The sequence below is a fragment of the Rhamphochromis longiceps genome, linkage group LG19 (genome assembly GCF_057381845.1).
Source record: "Rhamphochromis longiceps isolate RC_006_pf linkage group LG19, R_longiceps_female_GT1.1, whole genome shotgun sequence".
Classification (NCBI taxonomy): Eukaryota; Metazoa; Chordata; class Actinopteri; order Cichliformes; family Cichlidae; genus Rhamphochromis; species Rhamphochromis longiceps.
Genome location: NC_140575.1, coordinates 17,111,316 through 17,125,428, shown reverse-complemented (window position 1 = coordinate 17,125,428; position 14,113 = coordinate 17,111,316). Strand labels below are relative to the sequence as shown.

Genomic DNA, 14,113 nt, shown 5'->3' with positions numbered 1-14,113 from the left:
TTGCCTTGAGTAGTGTTGAATTGATCTATTTTAAACATCCCTGCACAATAACAAACCTATTGTTATCATGTAGCCAAACCATTTCTATATTTAGCTGAGCTGGTGGTGAATTTAGCAAGATCATGTGTATATTACTTAGTTGGCAAATCATTTCAAGGTTATCAAGGAGACAGTGGCAGCTCTTATCTAGGGTTTCATTTCCTTCTTATTAAGGGGAATGACAGGTAGCAGGTCCCATACCGCAGAGCTGTTCTCTAATGGTGTACTATGGTGCTGTAACATCACTTCCCATCTTCCCTCCACTGTGAGCAGTGTCTGGGTGAAAAGAGGGGCAGAGAGATGGTGCGGAGACGGTTTAGCGAAAAGTAAATGGAAAGAGGTGAAAGCACCAGAAAGAGGGAGGACAGAGGAGAGGCAATGCAACATAAAAAAGAAGGGGGGGAAAACATAAGAAGGAAAGCTGGTGAAAGTAGCAACGCAAAGCCTGCTGAGTTCGAGCGCAGACATTGGGGAAATCAGAAAAGCTCAGAGCCTGTTTGTGTAGTGGGGGCTTGTGTGCGCATTCATATTTGCTGTACTCTTACTAGCACGATTCTACCCAAACAAAGCACAAAATAAACCCCAAAATAAACACAGACAGCTCCCTTTTACCCAGTGCACTTGTCATAATTGAAAGCTAGAGACCTGCTGAGATCTCTCAAAATAACATCACTAATGGTCTAAGGCTTAAAACCTTTATAAAGCAGTGAAAGTGTTTGGTTTTCTTAATCCTTGTGTGGAAATAGATCTAAGTTACCTAGGTGTGGGGAAATAAATCTGTGAAAAGAAACACAAGGCTTCCTACCAATGCATTCCCATTGACTCCAAGGTCTTCTATTATGGTGGAAATCTACTTTTTTAGCCCGGAGGTGTGCATTATTTTCTATAGTATTTCATTTACTTTCTTCACAACCACTCAAGATTTGACCACAACCTACCAAACTATTTTTCAAAGTTGTTAGAAACGAGCAGTCTTAAGAAGGAAATCTTTGTGTGGTCACTGAAAATGTCTCAAGACTCATATCAATGAGTTGAAATCACAAGACTCGGATTTCTATTTAATGAAAGACTTCATGGACAGCCAAACTTCCAGGGAAAAAAAAGAAAAAATATATAATTTTTCCAGATCCATGTCTTTGGGTACCTTTTAAAAATGGTCAATAAATACAATCTCTGGCTCTGGGGAGGCTAAAAACACCTACAATACAGAAACTAGGCTTGGACTCTCAATGCAATAGTCAAAAGCATAAACTTTAGTATTTTTACAATAAAGATATACTTTTTACTTTAGTAGTTCCTCCAACTAACACCTGATTTATGTTCAGCACTGTCCCCTTTGGCGTTTCTGGGTACTGTTTCCCCACAGTTTTCGAATTTATCAGTGGGAGGATAACAATGTTATGTCACAAATGTCATCAAATTCCTGGAAGGAGATTGCTGAAACTATTGGAATGGATGTGAGGGGATGTACGCTGAAGTGGAAAAACTAGAGGGACAAAAGTGTTTGACAAAAACAAAGAACGAGGATCCAGGAGGGGAAAAAGGTTTTATCGGCTGGCAATCCATATAAAACACCAGGACACGACCACATGGTAGTTAACATGTAATGCATTGGCGAGCAGTGGAGTCTGAAAATGTTTGTTTTGTTTTCATAACAAAAGTAATAATTAAACTTTACAGTTCCTCCCAAACTGCAGTAAGTTACATCTTCTCTGACCGAATAAAGTGCTGCAAAGATGTGCAAATAATTAGCTGAAAATGAGTTTCTGTACACCTGCCTTTACTTGGCACATCTGACCTTATCAAAGAAAAGCAAGATTTATATAACAAAACAAATTTATTTTGATTTGCTTACATCATTTTCCGGTGTTTTTATATCTTCACCAGAGCCATGTGATAGCAGGACATTCTCTTATAATTCTTTATAACTGTTTTGTTCTTTTCGCTCATACCGAGGCTGCTGGCTTGTGCCTGGCTGCCTTTGTTTTGCCTCTTCAAAATGTCCATGTTCAACTGGATGAAGGGTGATTTAAGATTCGGATCAGCTGTTTTGGTGTAAAATATAAGCGATTATCTGCCTGCACCCCTCTCTGCATGTTATGCATGCATGAAAGGGACCGGCTCATAATCAGACGTTTGTGAAACTGACCGGCCAGCTACCAAATCAGGGCCAAGAATTCCAACAATTCGCCATTTCCGGTCCCTGGTTGGTGGATGCCTCTCTACTTATTTTTTAGCTTCAGTGTTAGTTTTATTATTTCAGTAATGTTATTAACTCCTGACTTTCGCCGTCACGATCCTGTGTTTGTCGGTGGATTGGCAGCGTGTGGCTTATGTGTGACATAAACTTGAATCACAAAAACATTATTACAATTTAGTTCAGTCTAAACACAACATATTTGCTTTTGTTTTCACTTGTATTTTCTGTTATTTCAGGAGTTTTTTTTAGATGCAGATTAAGATGCACAAAAGATTAATTAAAAATGTTATCTATAGTATATAATTCACAGAAGTCTATTAAATAACAGCTAAATATATGTACCATTATGTGAGAGCATGAGCATTGTAATGTGCTGCAGTCGATGCAACATGTCAAAGATGTAGTTAATAAAATATGTATGGTCTATGCATGGTGTAGTTTTTCCACCTGTTACTATTGTATTAATAATACAACATATAGAACTTTTGTAGCTTTCTGTAGCCTTTGTGCTGGTGTGTCTATGTGCAGGTGTGGCATACTTGAATTTACGATCTCATCAGGGAAGTAGCTGTTCACAGGACATTAACTATACATGTTGTCATGATTTGTATGTAGGGATGGGCAGGAGACAGGAGGAGGGGAGAGAGAGGGAGAGAGAGAGATTGTTGATGAGCTGGGAGCCAAAGAGAAATCAGCACAATTTGCTTAATAAAATTAGGGACAGTTGAACTGCACAAAGCCAGCTGGGCGCTTGAGGGAAAACAGCATTCGGTGCAGGACTTTCAGCTCACTAACACACTAGAACTTGGCCTCAGTGTGTTGGCGATTCTTGACCACACACTTTCTGTATTTGTGGCTTCAATCCGTAAGCGTGTGCCGGCTTCACACCGCTTATTGTAATCTTTCAACAAGGGCGCCACCTGACACCTGGCCACCTCTAAAACCTCCTCTACACCTGCAGAGTCTGGGTGGCCTCAAAGGGTGGGCCATGCATCACCATGCAAAGGAAGAAAGGGACCCTCCCAAAATGGAAGGGAATGAGGCAGCTACCATGTCAGCCTCCAGTGCAGCCCTGGACAGTCCCACCTCCGTCGTCCAGGCTGAGCAGGCCCAAGCTACACTCACTCCTCTCAACCGCAGCCGGTGTAGGTTTTTCTGTCAGCCATGGTGTCTGCTCTTCGCACTGATCCTGCTCCTGCTTTCTCTTCTTGGCAGCTGGGCAGTGGTCCACCTGACGCTGGGGACAAACGGAGGATCACCTTTTCGGATCTCAGCCAGCTACGATCAGCGGATCCCGCAGGATGATACGGCCACCATTGAGCCCCACTTCACCACCAACTGCACCATGGGTAAGTAGCTGCCACTGATGTGTGTGTGATGTGTTTCGTTGCTGTTGTAAAAGTTAATTAATTAAAGTTAAAGACTTTTAAGAGTGGCTTTCGTCAGTCAGTAATTCCAAAAGAGATTTCCAACAATCACAAAATAGTTGCTGTTACTTCTCTACAAATTAAATACTGTGAGGAAGGTAAATCATTTTATATCAGTAACTGAGTAATAAAATTAATATATAATGAAAGTTATTTGCTGCAAGATTAATTACAAATGGCTCCAAACTGATAGAAATCAATATATCTCATAACAAAATTTTGGGATTCTTACGTTTTCAGTCGTTCCCTTGTTTTCAGATGCGTATGTGGACAAATGTGTCTCACATGTCTGCAGAGTGACTGAGTTCTTAAACATGTCAAAATGGAAATTGCATAGTTACACTCAGTCATTTTTAACTTCATTACAGCATGTTGTTGAATGAAATGCGTAGGCTGGTCTAGACTGGAATAATATCCTTCTCTGTCAACCTCGAAAGCTCCTCAAAATTGAGTTAATAAAACTGATTCAATTTCCTCTGAACTAGATGCAGAAGCACAGCAGACTTTCCTCAAACATGTAACATGTAGAAACACAGATAAACTCCTTGTTTCCTCTAACTGGCAGATGTTTGACGGGCAGAAAAGTGCAAATCAGCACCTGTTTGTCACACCAACCCGGTGCTGATTTACTGGAAGAGAATGCCTTAATCTGCATGTATAAAATGTCTCTATTTAAAAAAAGAAATCACATTTTTTGTCAAAAGCTGTGGGATTTTTCCTAGTATAAGTTTTTAAAAAGCAAGGGTTCGTTTCAGGCTTATTTAGGAAAACTTGTTTACCCAACCAGCTCAGAGACCACAGAACCCACATAAAAAGCAATAATCAAGTTAAGAATGACCAAGAGAAATGGTTCACCATTAGCTTCTTGTAATCAAATAAATTAAATCTTGAAATTGGCAGCAACACACTGCCAATTTATGTATTACAACATTATATTTATAATGAGAATCCAGCATTATACTTTCTCGTTGAGTCACGTTACCTTTGTTCACGATATTTAAACTCGTGTTTAAACTGCTGTTCTGGCCATTTTATCCCCTTGATGTTTTTCTAGTCTTTGGTCTTGTTACAAGTGATGCTTTAAAAACGTTTTCTTGTTACCTTTTTATGCACATATTACGTGATAACTAGAGCCCCTGCAACAAACTGCAGTGTTACCTTTTTTTTATTTAAAAGACAACAAATTTACAAAAAGAAGAAAAAAATCGAATTTGCATTTATAAAATTTGGGCTTCTTTCTAAGACTCGGTGTCATCGTTTGGCAGCTGTAGTAGCTTTCCATTTTTACTTTTTCCACACACTTTTTTTCTGCCAATCATTTCAAGCTCTGAGATATTCTTTCAGGCACAGCATGTTAAATATCTGCCCACAGATCTTTAGCTGGAGTGCCATTCTGAAAGCTTCAGCTTGAATTTCTTCAAGTACTTTAAGTTGGACTTTGAGGTCTACATTGGAGCTTTGTCATATTGTTAAAGCCAGCCTCCTTTCACACTTCTCAACTGACTGCATGACATAGCACTCATAATTTGCTTTTAATTAGAGGAATTCAATCTGGGCTCTATTCATGCAATCCTTCATGTGCCATTGGTTATCATACATGCCAAATCTGAATATATCCACACCCACACTTGACAGCATGCAAGGTGTTATTTTAATCAAACTCCAGTCATTCTTTCCTCCAGAAATGTGGATTAAGATTTTGAATTCATAATGTCTGCAGCATATGATTTTAAAATGATTAAGATTTTGTTTTTGTGCTGAATTTTGTAGGGAAGTCAGTCTTCCATATATTGTGCCCGACTTTCACATTTTCGTTTAAGGACATTTTGCAAAGTGGAAAAAAGCTGGCAGCTTTCTCATATCTTTCAGATGCCTTTTTCTGCTTTCGAGGCATCAGTTATCTTCAGTTTCTTCAGTGTTTACTCCCGGGAGCCTAAACAGTCAGAAAATTTATGAAGCTCATTGTCAGCAGCTGACAGATGATCTGATCTTACAGCTCCAAACAAGTCAGTTTGGACCTAATTAAGGTCATGAGTCAGAAGGCTCTGAAATTTAACAAGTGAAAGGCTGACTGAACTTTTCTACATGCTACAATTATATGCCATGTTTTTATAAGTAACGTGAATTTACATTTGACGATTGTTGCATTATTGAACTGGTTGTTTTTACTTCATTCCACTTCAAAAAATCAACACATGTGCATTTTACCGTTAGCTGCACGTAAACAGTTCTTCCCACGTTTGTGTCGTAGTGATTTCTGGCCACTGATTCTGGGTGGATCACTTGAACAAAGACCTGCACTGCACTTTATATTTGACTGCTTGTTATGCTGAGCACTGGAATGCAGTCAAGTGATCCTTTACCTTGTAGTTTTGTATTAAAAAATACAGCACATCTTTTTTAAAAAAAAAAGAAAAATGGTGATCATTCCCAGGGGCCTTTTTTTAAATTCAGAGAGATGCTCACAGTCCAGCAAATGTAATCCCTTCTGCTTTTATGGAGGGAGAGTCTCTTTGCTTGGCTTTTATGCTTGGTCAATATTTAGCTCCAGGTGAAAGAGGAAGATTGCACCGCAGGAAAGACTTGTCTTGTGGATTTGTCTTCAGATTTGGTTTAAATAAGGTGTTTAAACTTGAGTTTGGTTCAAAGGTGTATTTGGTTATCAGCTATGTAAATACATTTGTGTATATGAGTGTGACAAGAGAGGAAGAAAGAGAAGGAGAGGAAATGCAGTTCAGTTCAGTGCATATCTAGTCTTCACTAGGGGTAAGTCTTCCCTTACCCCAAAATTCTCTTTGTAAACTGAATCATTCAATCAAATGCTGCTAATGAAAGTGCAAAATTTTAAAAACATATAATTAGCCTAACTTCACATCAATCAAAACAATTTCCATCTCACTTAAAACAGAAGTGATTCTCCAGTGGGTCTTTGTGTAACTGTTACAAAGAGTATGATGCTGCTCATGCAAATCCAGCTTTAGTTGAACAGTATCTAATTGTTCTTTGTTTTGGGTTCACCCTGTTCCTCTTCCCTGACAGTGCATAAGCTCTGGCTGATAGACAGAGAGAAAAAAGCATGCAGACGTGCCACGCTCTCTTCGGGCACCACCTGGGTCCCTAGTGCAACACCCACGACACACATCCCACTTCTAAACAAAGTCCTAATCCGTCTCAGCACGCTCGCCGTGTGGCCTCACCACGTTTCGTGGTGTTCTCAACCTCCCCCACTTTTTCCTCCAGCACCTGTCACAAACCTGAGCTCAAATTACCTCTCTTCTCAGAACATGAAGCCAGAGTGCTCCATTAAGGCTCTCACACTAAATCCCTGACAAATACACTCGTTTGCTTTATTTGTTCTAGTCCCTTGCACTGAAAAGTTGCTAATTACTACTATTAATGACCTCCATTATCAAGCTTTTGGGGTGAATAGCTGTAAGACTGATCCAGACTTCGGTGATTAATTGTGTTTAATTTGGTCCCAAAGGTTTGAAGGTTTAATTTCAGCAGACAGGAAGCTGTGGACACAGACTGTTGGTACTGTTATGGTTGCGTAACAATTTCCTTTAGACTTGGAAGACTTTTTTTAAGAAACGCATGATTCAGTCTGACAGTTTTAATTCACTGATTCACTCATTATTTGATTTTTTAGCAGGTCTGCCTTGAGATATTCTGTATTAGCAGAATGGATGTATTATTTATAATCATTTAGCTAATAATTCATCTAAATACGATGCATTCAGTTGAAATTACGTCTCCTTTTCATCTTTTGCACCTGATTTGTAATTTTGACAAAGTCCATTTCCTCCTCTTTAGTTGTTTTCATGGGCAGAAAGGCAGCGATTACTCTAGCTAGTGAAGTGCATGGAGATAGTCAATAGAGAATAAATAAATGGAGCAGTGTCTGACTTCTTTCTCCATACCCTTCCACTTTAATTAACTCATCAGTCACTGGACCAACAAGCAATCCAATTTGGTGCCCTTAAAGTGACTTGTGTGGCTGTATGCCTATCTCCAGTGCTCATCCTTCTGACAGGAAGTTAGAATCCTACCTTCTGCCAGTATTTCTCTTTATGGTTGTCGCATATCTGTCCAGAGAACGTAATCATTCAAACTCAGCAAACATGTCAGCAACACTCTTAACCTGAGAGTAAATAGACACTTCTGTGATGACTGACAAGCTCATTAACAGATTGTGTCAATAGCAGATTTGACTTTTTCCTCTGTGACAAGCCAGAAGGTCACGTTTGCCTTAACGTCTATAACAACGTTTATCTGCTCAAGTGCATAATTCTGTGTTTGTGCTCATGAATTACCCCACAAACTGTCACAATTCATTTTTCCAATTGGACAATGAGCAGAGTGAAGGCAGCAGCGAACCCTTAGGGAATCTGAACCACTGACCTCCTCTTCCTTGGTCCATTTCCTTAACCACTACACCATGCTGCCGCGGGGCATTAATGGAGCGTTACAGCAAGTCTATACTTCACGATTAGGTACACAGCACCATGAAGTGTCCCTAGGCCCATCAATCAAACATGGCCCTGTGGAGAATGCTATGAGGGAAATGGGTTTGGAGAAAGCTACTGTAGTGGACAGAGTGTGGACATGTGGAAGGATGGTTGATGGTATTTTGTAATGGAAAAAACCATTCACTTTATAGCAGGACATCAGGCTTTAATTTAGATTTCTATTTCACTTTGGCTCTTTGAGTGCATGAAATAAACTCTCAGCCATATATCTGCACCGTATGGACTACAGTACTGGGCCACCTACACAATACACCTACAAGAGCTGCTCGGCCGCAGAAACCCATGCCATGAAGCTCCTGATGGAGAGTTTTTGTGTTAACGTCGATGTCAAAAGAGGTTTGGAGCTTTACAGTTATTGAGTCAGCAGAGCGTTGGCGCCTCAGCAAACAGCAACTGATCTGTAACTTTCTGTTGTCTGCCACTTAAGTTACAGTAAGATAAGTTGCTGTAGTTCCTAAAGACTTCCACTTTGCAATAATACCACTTGCTGTTGCTCTTTGAATATCTACAAGGTAAGAAATTTCACAAACCTACTTGTTCCATGTAGACCATTTGGCTAGGTCCTTGATTTTATGTAACTCTAGCAGGACTAAAAATACCTGAATTAAAAGACTCAGCGGTGTGGCCCAATATTTTAGTCCACATAGTGTCAATACGTGTATATTACACCCCTAATGTTGCACTAGGCAGCTTTCAGGCCACAGCTCCAAATAATATCAATACTATTGTTTCAAAAGTGTTTTTAAGCCTTAAAGGGATTAAATAAAAATTAGGCTGCTGATGATGCCACATGTGTCATCTCCTTCTAAAACAATATGTATACCAAATTTCACAACCTCCAATGCAGTTGCTAAGATTCTTCATTAACATTAACCTCTTGCTGGAGCCAGTATGATGTAGACACAGTATCCTCTATTGTTGTGTGAATCTCACTCTTGCAGCCTCAAGCTGAGCATATTGTCTGGTGCAAATTTAGTTTTATCAGCCTTTTAGATTGATGTGGTGGTTCATGCTTTTTTTTTTTATAATGTTTCTTCAGTTCATTAAGGTTTGCAGGCATTCATTCATGCACAGCTTTCTTAAGGTACCATGACAGCATGTCAGTCAGGTTGAGCTCTGAACATTTGGGTGGGCCATTCGATGATACATCACTGTCTTGTCGCATAACCAAATTTCAGCCAAGCTTTCGCTCCAAAACAAACCTAAGTCATTACCCCTCCACCACCGTGCATAACAGTTGGTATGAGGTTATTATTCCACAATTCATTTTTCTTTAGCAGCAACTTTGAAAATGTAAAGAGATTTCTCCTGGGAGTATTCCCGAGTAAGCCATACTTGTTCAGTCTTTCTCTAACTCTACTGTCACTGTTTTATTTTAACATTTTATGATGTCCGTTTCTTGGAAGGTTATTGCATTGTATTAATAGACCCTTGAATGCCCCAGACCATCAAACTGCCAAATCTTGTGTTGGTCAAATGCACTTACTGCTGCTTATCCTTACTTCCTATTCCTATGGAAGCAGTAATTGTGTGTGTATTTTTTCATACTTGTTGATGATCAAATGAATAAGTACTCTCACTGCTTGCATAGAAATTATAATACCCTTATAATTTCTATGCAAGCAGTGAGAGTACTTAGTTTTGGGTCCTGTGGAAACTTTCACATGACCGTATGGTCACAACAACAACAAAGTAGCTACTCTGCTTGATACTCCTTTTTCAGTCAAAACAAGCATCAAGTGTTCTATTTAATAAGATATGAAACACAATTTCAACCTGTTAGGGCCATGAATGTCTCTACAGAATTTCATATTTGTTTGATTACTTTACTTTAACTCTGATTAGGAAATTAAGAGTTAGACCGACTAACCAGCCAACCAACATGCATTGCCATATTGCCATACCTCTAACAAGGACAAAACCACAAAATGTACACATCCACATGCGTAACTCTTTCAGGCTGAGCTTCAAAAATCACAGCTAATCTGTTTTAATATCAATCTAATCATGCCTAATGTAATAAACCAATTTAGTTGGATGTCTATACTGTCTGCTTGCAGTTCATAAACTGTAATATGAAGAAGCATAAATAACATGTATTTAATGCTCTATGGATTAGATATTTAACCCACATAGAGTTCATGTTGTTCAGTGGCAGTTAAACAGTATGTTTGGTGTCAGTTACATACATTAAATGTAGTACATTTTTTGTACAGGAAAAAACATTTGGTAGTTATTCTTTTTATCTTATGTTGATAGTATATGGAATTCCCATTAATGTAATTATGTTACCATCTTGTTGATTGATACAGGTTGTTTATTGGCTGACACAAATTAGCTAGGCGTGTGGACATATAATTTTTTTCCTGATTCAATGAGTGTCTAATTTCACTCTAAAAGTCAAATAAAATTAAATAATAAAATCAAGTCAAATAATGTTGTTGGGCCACGAGAAAAGACAAAATGTCTGCTGCATTTAATATAGTTTGTACATAATTCCAGTTTAACATTTAATTAAATATAGGACACAAGCTGCTCATCTAATACCAGTGTTCTTCATAATGTACTGTGTTTGTGTGTGTCTGTTTGTGTGAGAGAGAGAGAGAGAGAGAGAGAGAGAGAGAGAGATTGGGCAACACCACTTAAAAGGGATGAAAAAACCCAAATATTCAGTGTAGTTCCTTTAACGTATATTTATAAGGTGATCTTTATATTTTGCAATCACTGGTCCACTGTCCTGTCTGCAGATTTTAGTCCATTGTTATGTGGCTGCTAGGCAACATGATGATATATTGTCTGGTATTAATAAGGAACTTTCAGAAGCATACGATGAACCTGTAATTAGTTTTGGTTGTTCAACTCCTGGTTGTATCAGAGTTTACTAGCAGAGTACTTGTTATACTGTGCCTCACGGTCTGGCTTAAAAGAGCACTATAAAAATACAGCTTTTGATCACAGATCTCTACTTCATAATTAAATTAAGCTTATATTAAAAAGAAGTTATCATTTACTTTGCGTTCAAAGCCTTTAGGAGCCTTGAAGGCAATCAGAAGTCCATCTATTTGTGAGATTTACCTGGAGCTAATTATATGGATATTTCTGTTGATCTTGTATTTTGTTGAGGATACTTTGAAGTCTTTTGAAAACATGTTAGGATCACTGAGAGAATATACGAGGACAAAAAACTACGAGAAAGTTAAAAACAGGAAAACAAAGCTCATCAATTAACATAAGATACAACTTGCCAAGACAAGAGCCTTACTGGCAGTACTAAGCTTTATCACATTCTACCTCTAATCTCTTGCCTTAGGCCTTTCTGCAAGCAGCATCCCCTCAACCCAAACTGTGTTTCTGTTGCAGGCACCTTTCCAAGGCAATCTATACAGGCAGTTTCATTTTAAGATATTGAGCAAGTGTTAAATGGCCCAGGGCACCAAGTAGAGTGTTCACAACATGCATACGCCAAATGGAACAGATGTCTGAATCAGCACAAACCTGGCAAAGAGGAGGAAATTTCTGGATGTTATGGACTTAAACTAGTATTGACAAAAAGTCAATCAAGTTAAAGCAACATTAAATCTAATTACAGTCTGTAAAGCATATTTATGGATGAAGACTTCTGGGGTGAATCTGTTTATTGAGTTTCTCCTATCCGTTTAATATCAAACAGCACATTTTATGTAATCATTTTTATGTAGGTACAGAAGGGTTGGGAAGTAGCTTAACCAGTTGTTGATTATAGCAACAGAAATCTTTTATTGGTCTATAATGTGTACAGTTCTTAGTATTATCTTAACATAACAGAAGGGAATTTGTGAGGAATTCAGGCCCCAGTGAAACAGGCTTAGGGATTGGTTGGCAACCCCTTGGCAACCTTCAGTCACTATGGAAAAATGTCAACCGGTTGAGGGATACACAAGTGGTTGCTTGAGGTTGGTGGTAGATGCTGTAAAATCAACTGCTAAGGCTCTCGTCACGCAGGCCAAGAGACCATTAGGAAACCACTCAGCAAACTCATGTCACTGGGAATAAATTTGTATTCTCCAACCAGTTGGTGAATGGTTGCTATAGATTGCTAGCAGATGCTAGGTGAAACTGGGTGCAAAGAGGGATACAGCCTGTGACTTTCATGCGGGTGACAGTGGTAATCTGCTAGTGATGAAAACAATCACAAGGAGATTTTTGGTGCAGCTCCTTTTGGCGCCAGCAACCACTCACAAACGAGTCGGCGAATAGATATTTTTCCCTAGCGACAAGAGGTTGGCGAGGAGTTCCCTGCAAGTTTCCAGGTGTGTGTGACTGAGGCTTTAGCAATCAGACTTTATAAGTTTTATATTGACTAAGTTAAGGCAGATCCACACACACACTTTCAGTAACTGGCAAACCCTGATGGAAAAACACCCAGCACGCCCCTGCGGGCGGTTTATCCTTCAAGCTCGGGTCCTCTACCAGAGGCCTGGGAGCTTGAGGGTCCTGCGCAGTATCTTAGCTGTTCCCAGGACTGCGCTCTTCTGGACAGAGATCTCCGATGTTATTCCCGGGATCTGCTGGAGCCACTCGCCTAGCTTGGGAGTCACCGCACCTAGTGCTTCGATTACCACGGGGACCACTGTTACCTTCACCCTCCACATCCTCTCGAGCTCTTCTCTGAGTCCTTGGTATTTCTCCAGCTTCTCGTGTTCCTTCTTCCTGATATTGCTGTCATTCGGAACCGCTACATCGATCACTACGGCCGTCTTCTTCTGTTTGTCTACCACCACTATATCCGGTTGGTTAGCCACCACCATTTTGTCCGTCTGTATCTGGAAGTCCCACAGGATCTTAGCTCGGTCATTCTCCACCACCCTTGGGGGCATCTCCCATTTTGACCTCGGGACTTCCAGGTTATACTCGGCACAGATGTTCCTGTACACCAGGGGTGCTCACACTTTTTCCGCATGTGAGCTACTTATAAAATGACCAAGTCAAAATGATCTACCCACTACAAAAATCCAAAACATATACTTATTTATAAATATATTGAGGATTCTTTATATCTACAATGTATATACATGCATAACTGCAATATCCAATATTTCACAACACAATTAACAATGTAAATTTTTTGTCATTACCTGAGTTTACTCTGATGACTTGCACTGAATTGAATCAGCCAGGGATGCATAGTCCGGAGAGTAGCTGCTGACGGCCAGCCTCAAACACACTTCCAAATGTTCATCAGTCATGGTGGAACGTTACTTGGACTTAATGATGTTCATGTGGGAAAATGATGACTCACATAAATAAGTGGAGCTGAATAATGCAGTCAAAGAGGCAGCACATTTCCTCATGTTGGGGTACTTTACTTCTGTGAGTAAGTTCCAGAACTGTCCATGATCTCTGGACTTCAGCTCAATGTCGGCTTGTAGTGTCAAAATCTCATCTTCCACTCCAGAAGAGTTCAGGTGAAATAGTTTTGCAATTTTTGATGCGAGTGAATCGACATCAGCATCTTCCCGAAAAGGATAGCACATGAAGGTAGCGACTGGCTCGAGCAAAGAAAAGTCTTGAAAGCGTTTGTCAAACTCTGACAGACAATTGTCAATCTGCTCTGTGTAGCGTGCACTGTCAAGTTGCAAACAGGCCATCCCTTGCATCTCCAGCTCTGACGCCAGGTTTTGAAAGTTTATCAAATCATGGCGCTGCAGCTTTAAAGAGAGATGTTGCATCTTTCGTTTGAAAGCATTAACTGAGCTGATCATGTTGATCACTGTTTTGTCTTTTCCTTGCAGCTGTAGATTAAGGTCATTCAACATGTTTGTCAGATCGGTTAAAAATGCCAAGTCTAATAGCCACTGACCGTCATTAAGTTGCATGTATTCTGCTTGTCCAGCTACACAGAAAAACTCCTTAATCTCCGGACAGAGCTCTCGAAATCT

At 39.6% G+C, this 14,113-nt stretch overlaps 1 protein-coding gene across 1 annotated transcript in view; it reads left to right on the top strand.

Annotated features, from left to right (window-relative positions):
- The window catches only part of alk (ALK receptor tyrosine kinase), a 120,640-nt gene that overhangs the window by 25,066 nt on the left and 81,461 nt on the right, over positions 1–14,113 (top strand). Inside the window, exon 2 of the mRNA XM_085392233.1 lies at positions 3,455–3,588. Within this exon, the coding sequence (XP_085248359.1) occupies positions 3,585–3,588 (4 nt within the window). The 5' untranslated portion in view covers positions 3,455–3,584. The remainder of the gene's footprint in view (positions 1–3,454; positions 3,589–14,113) is intronic.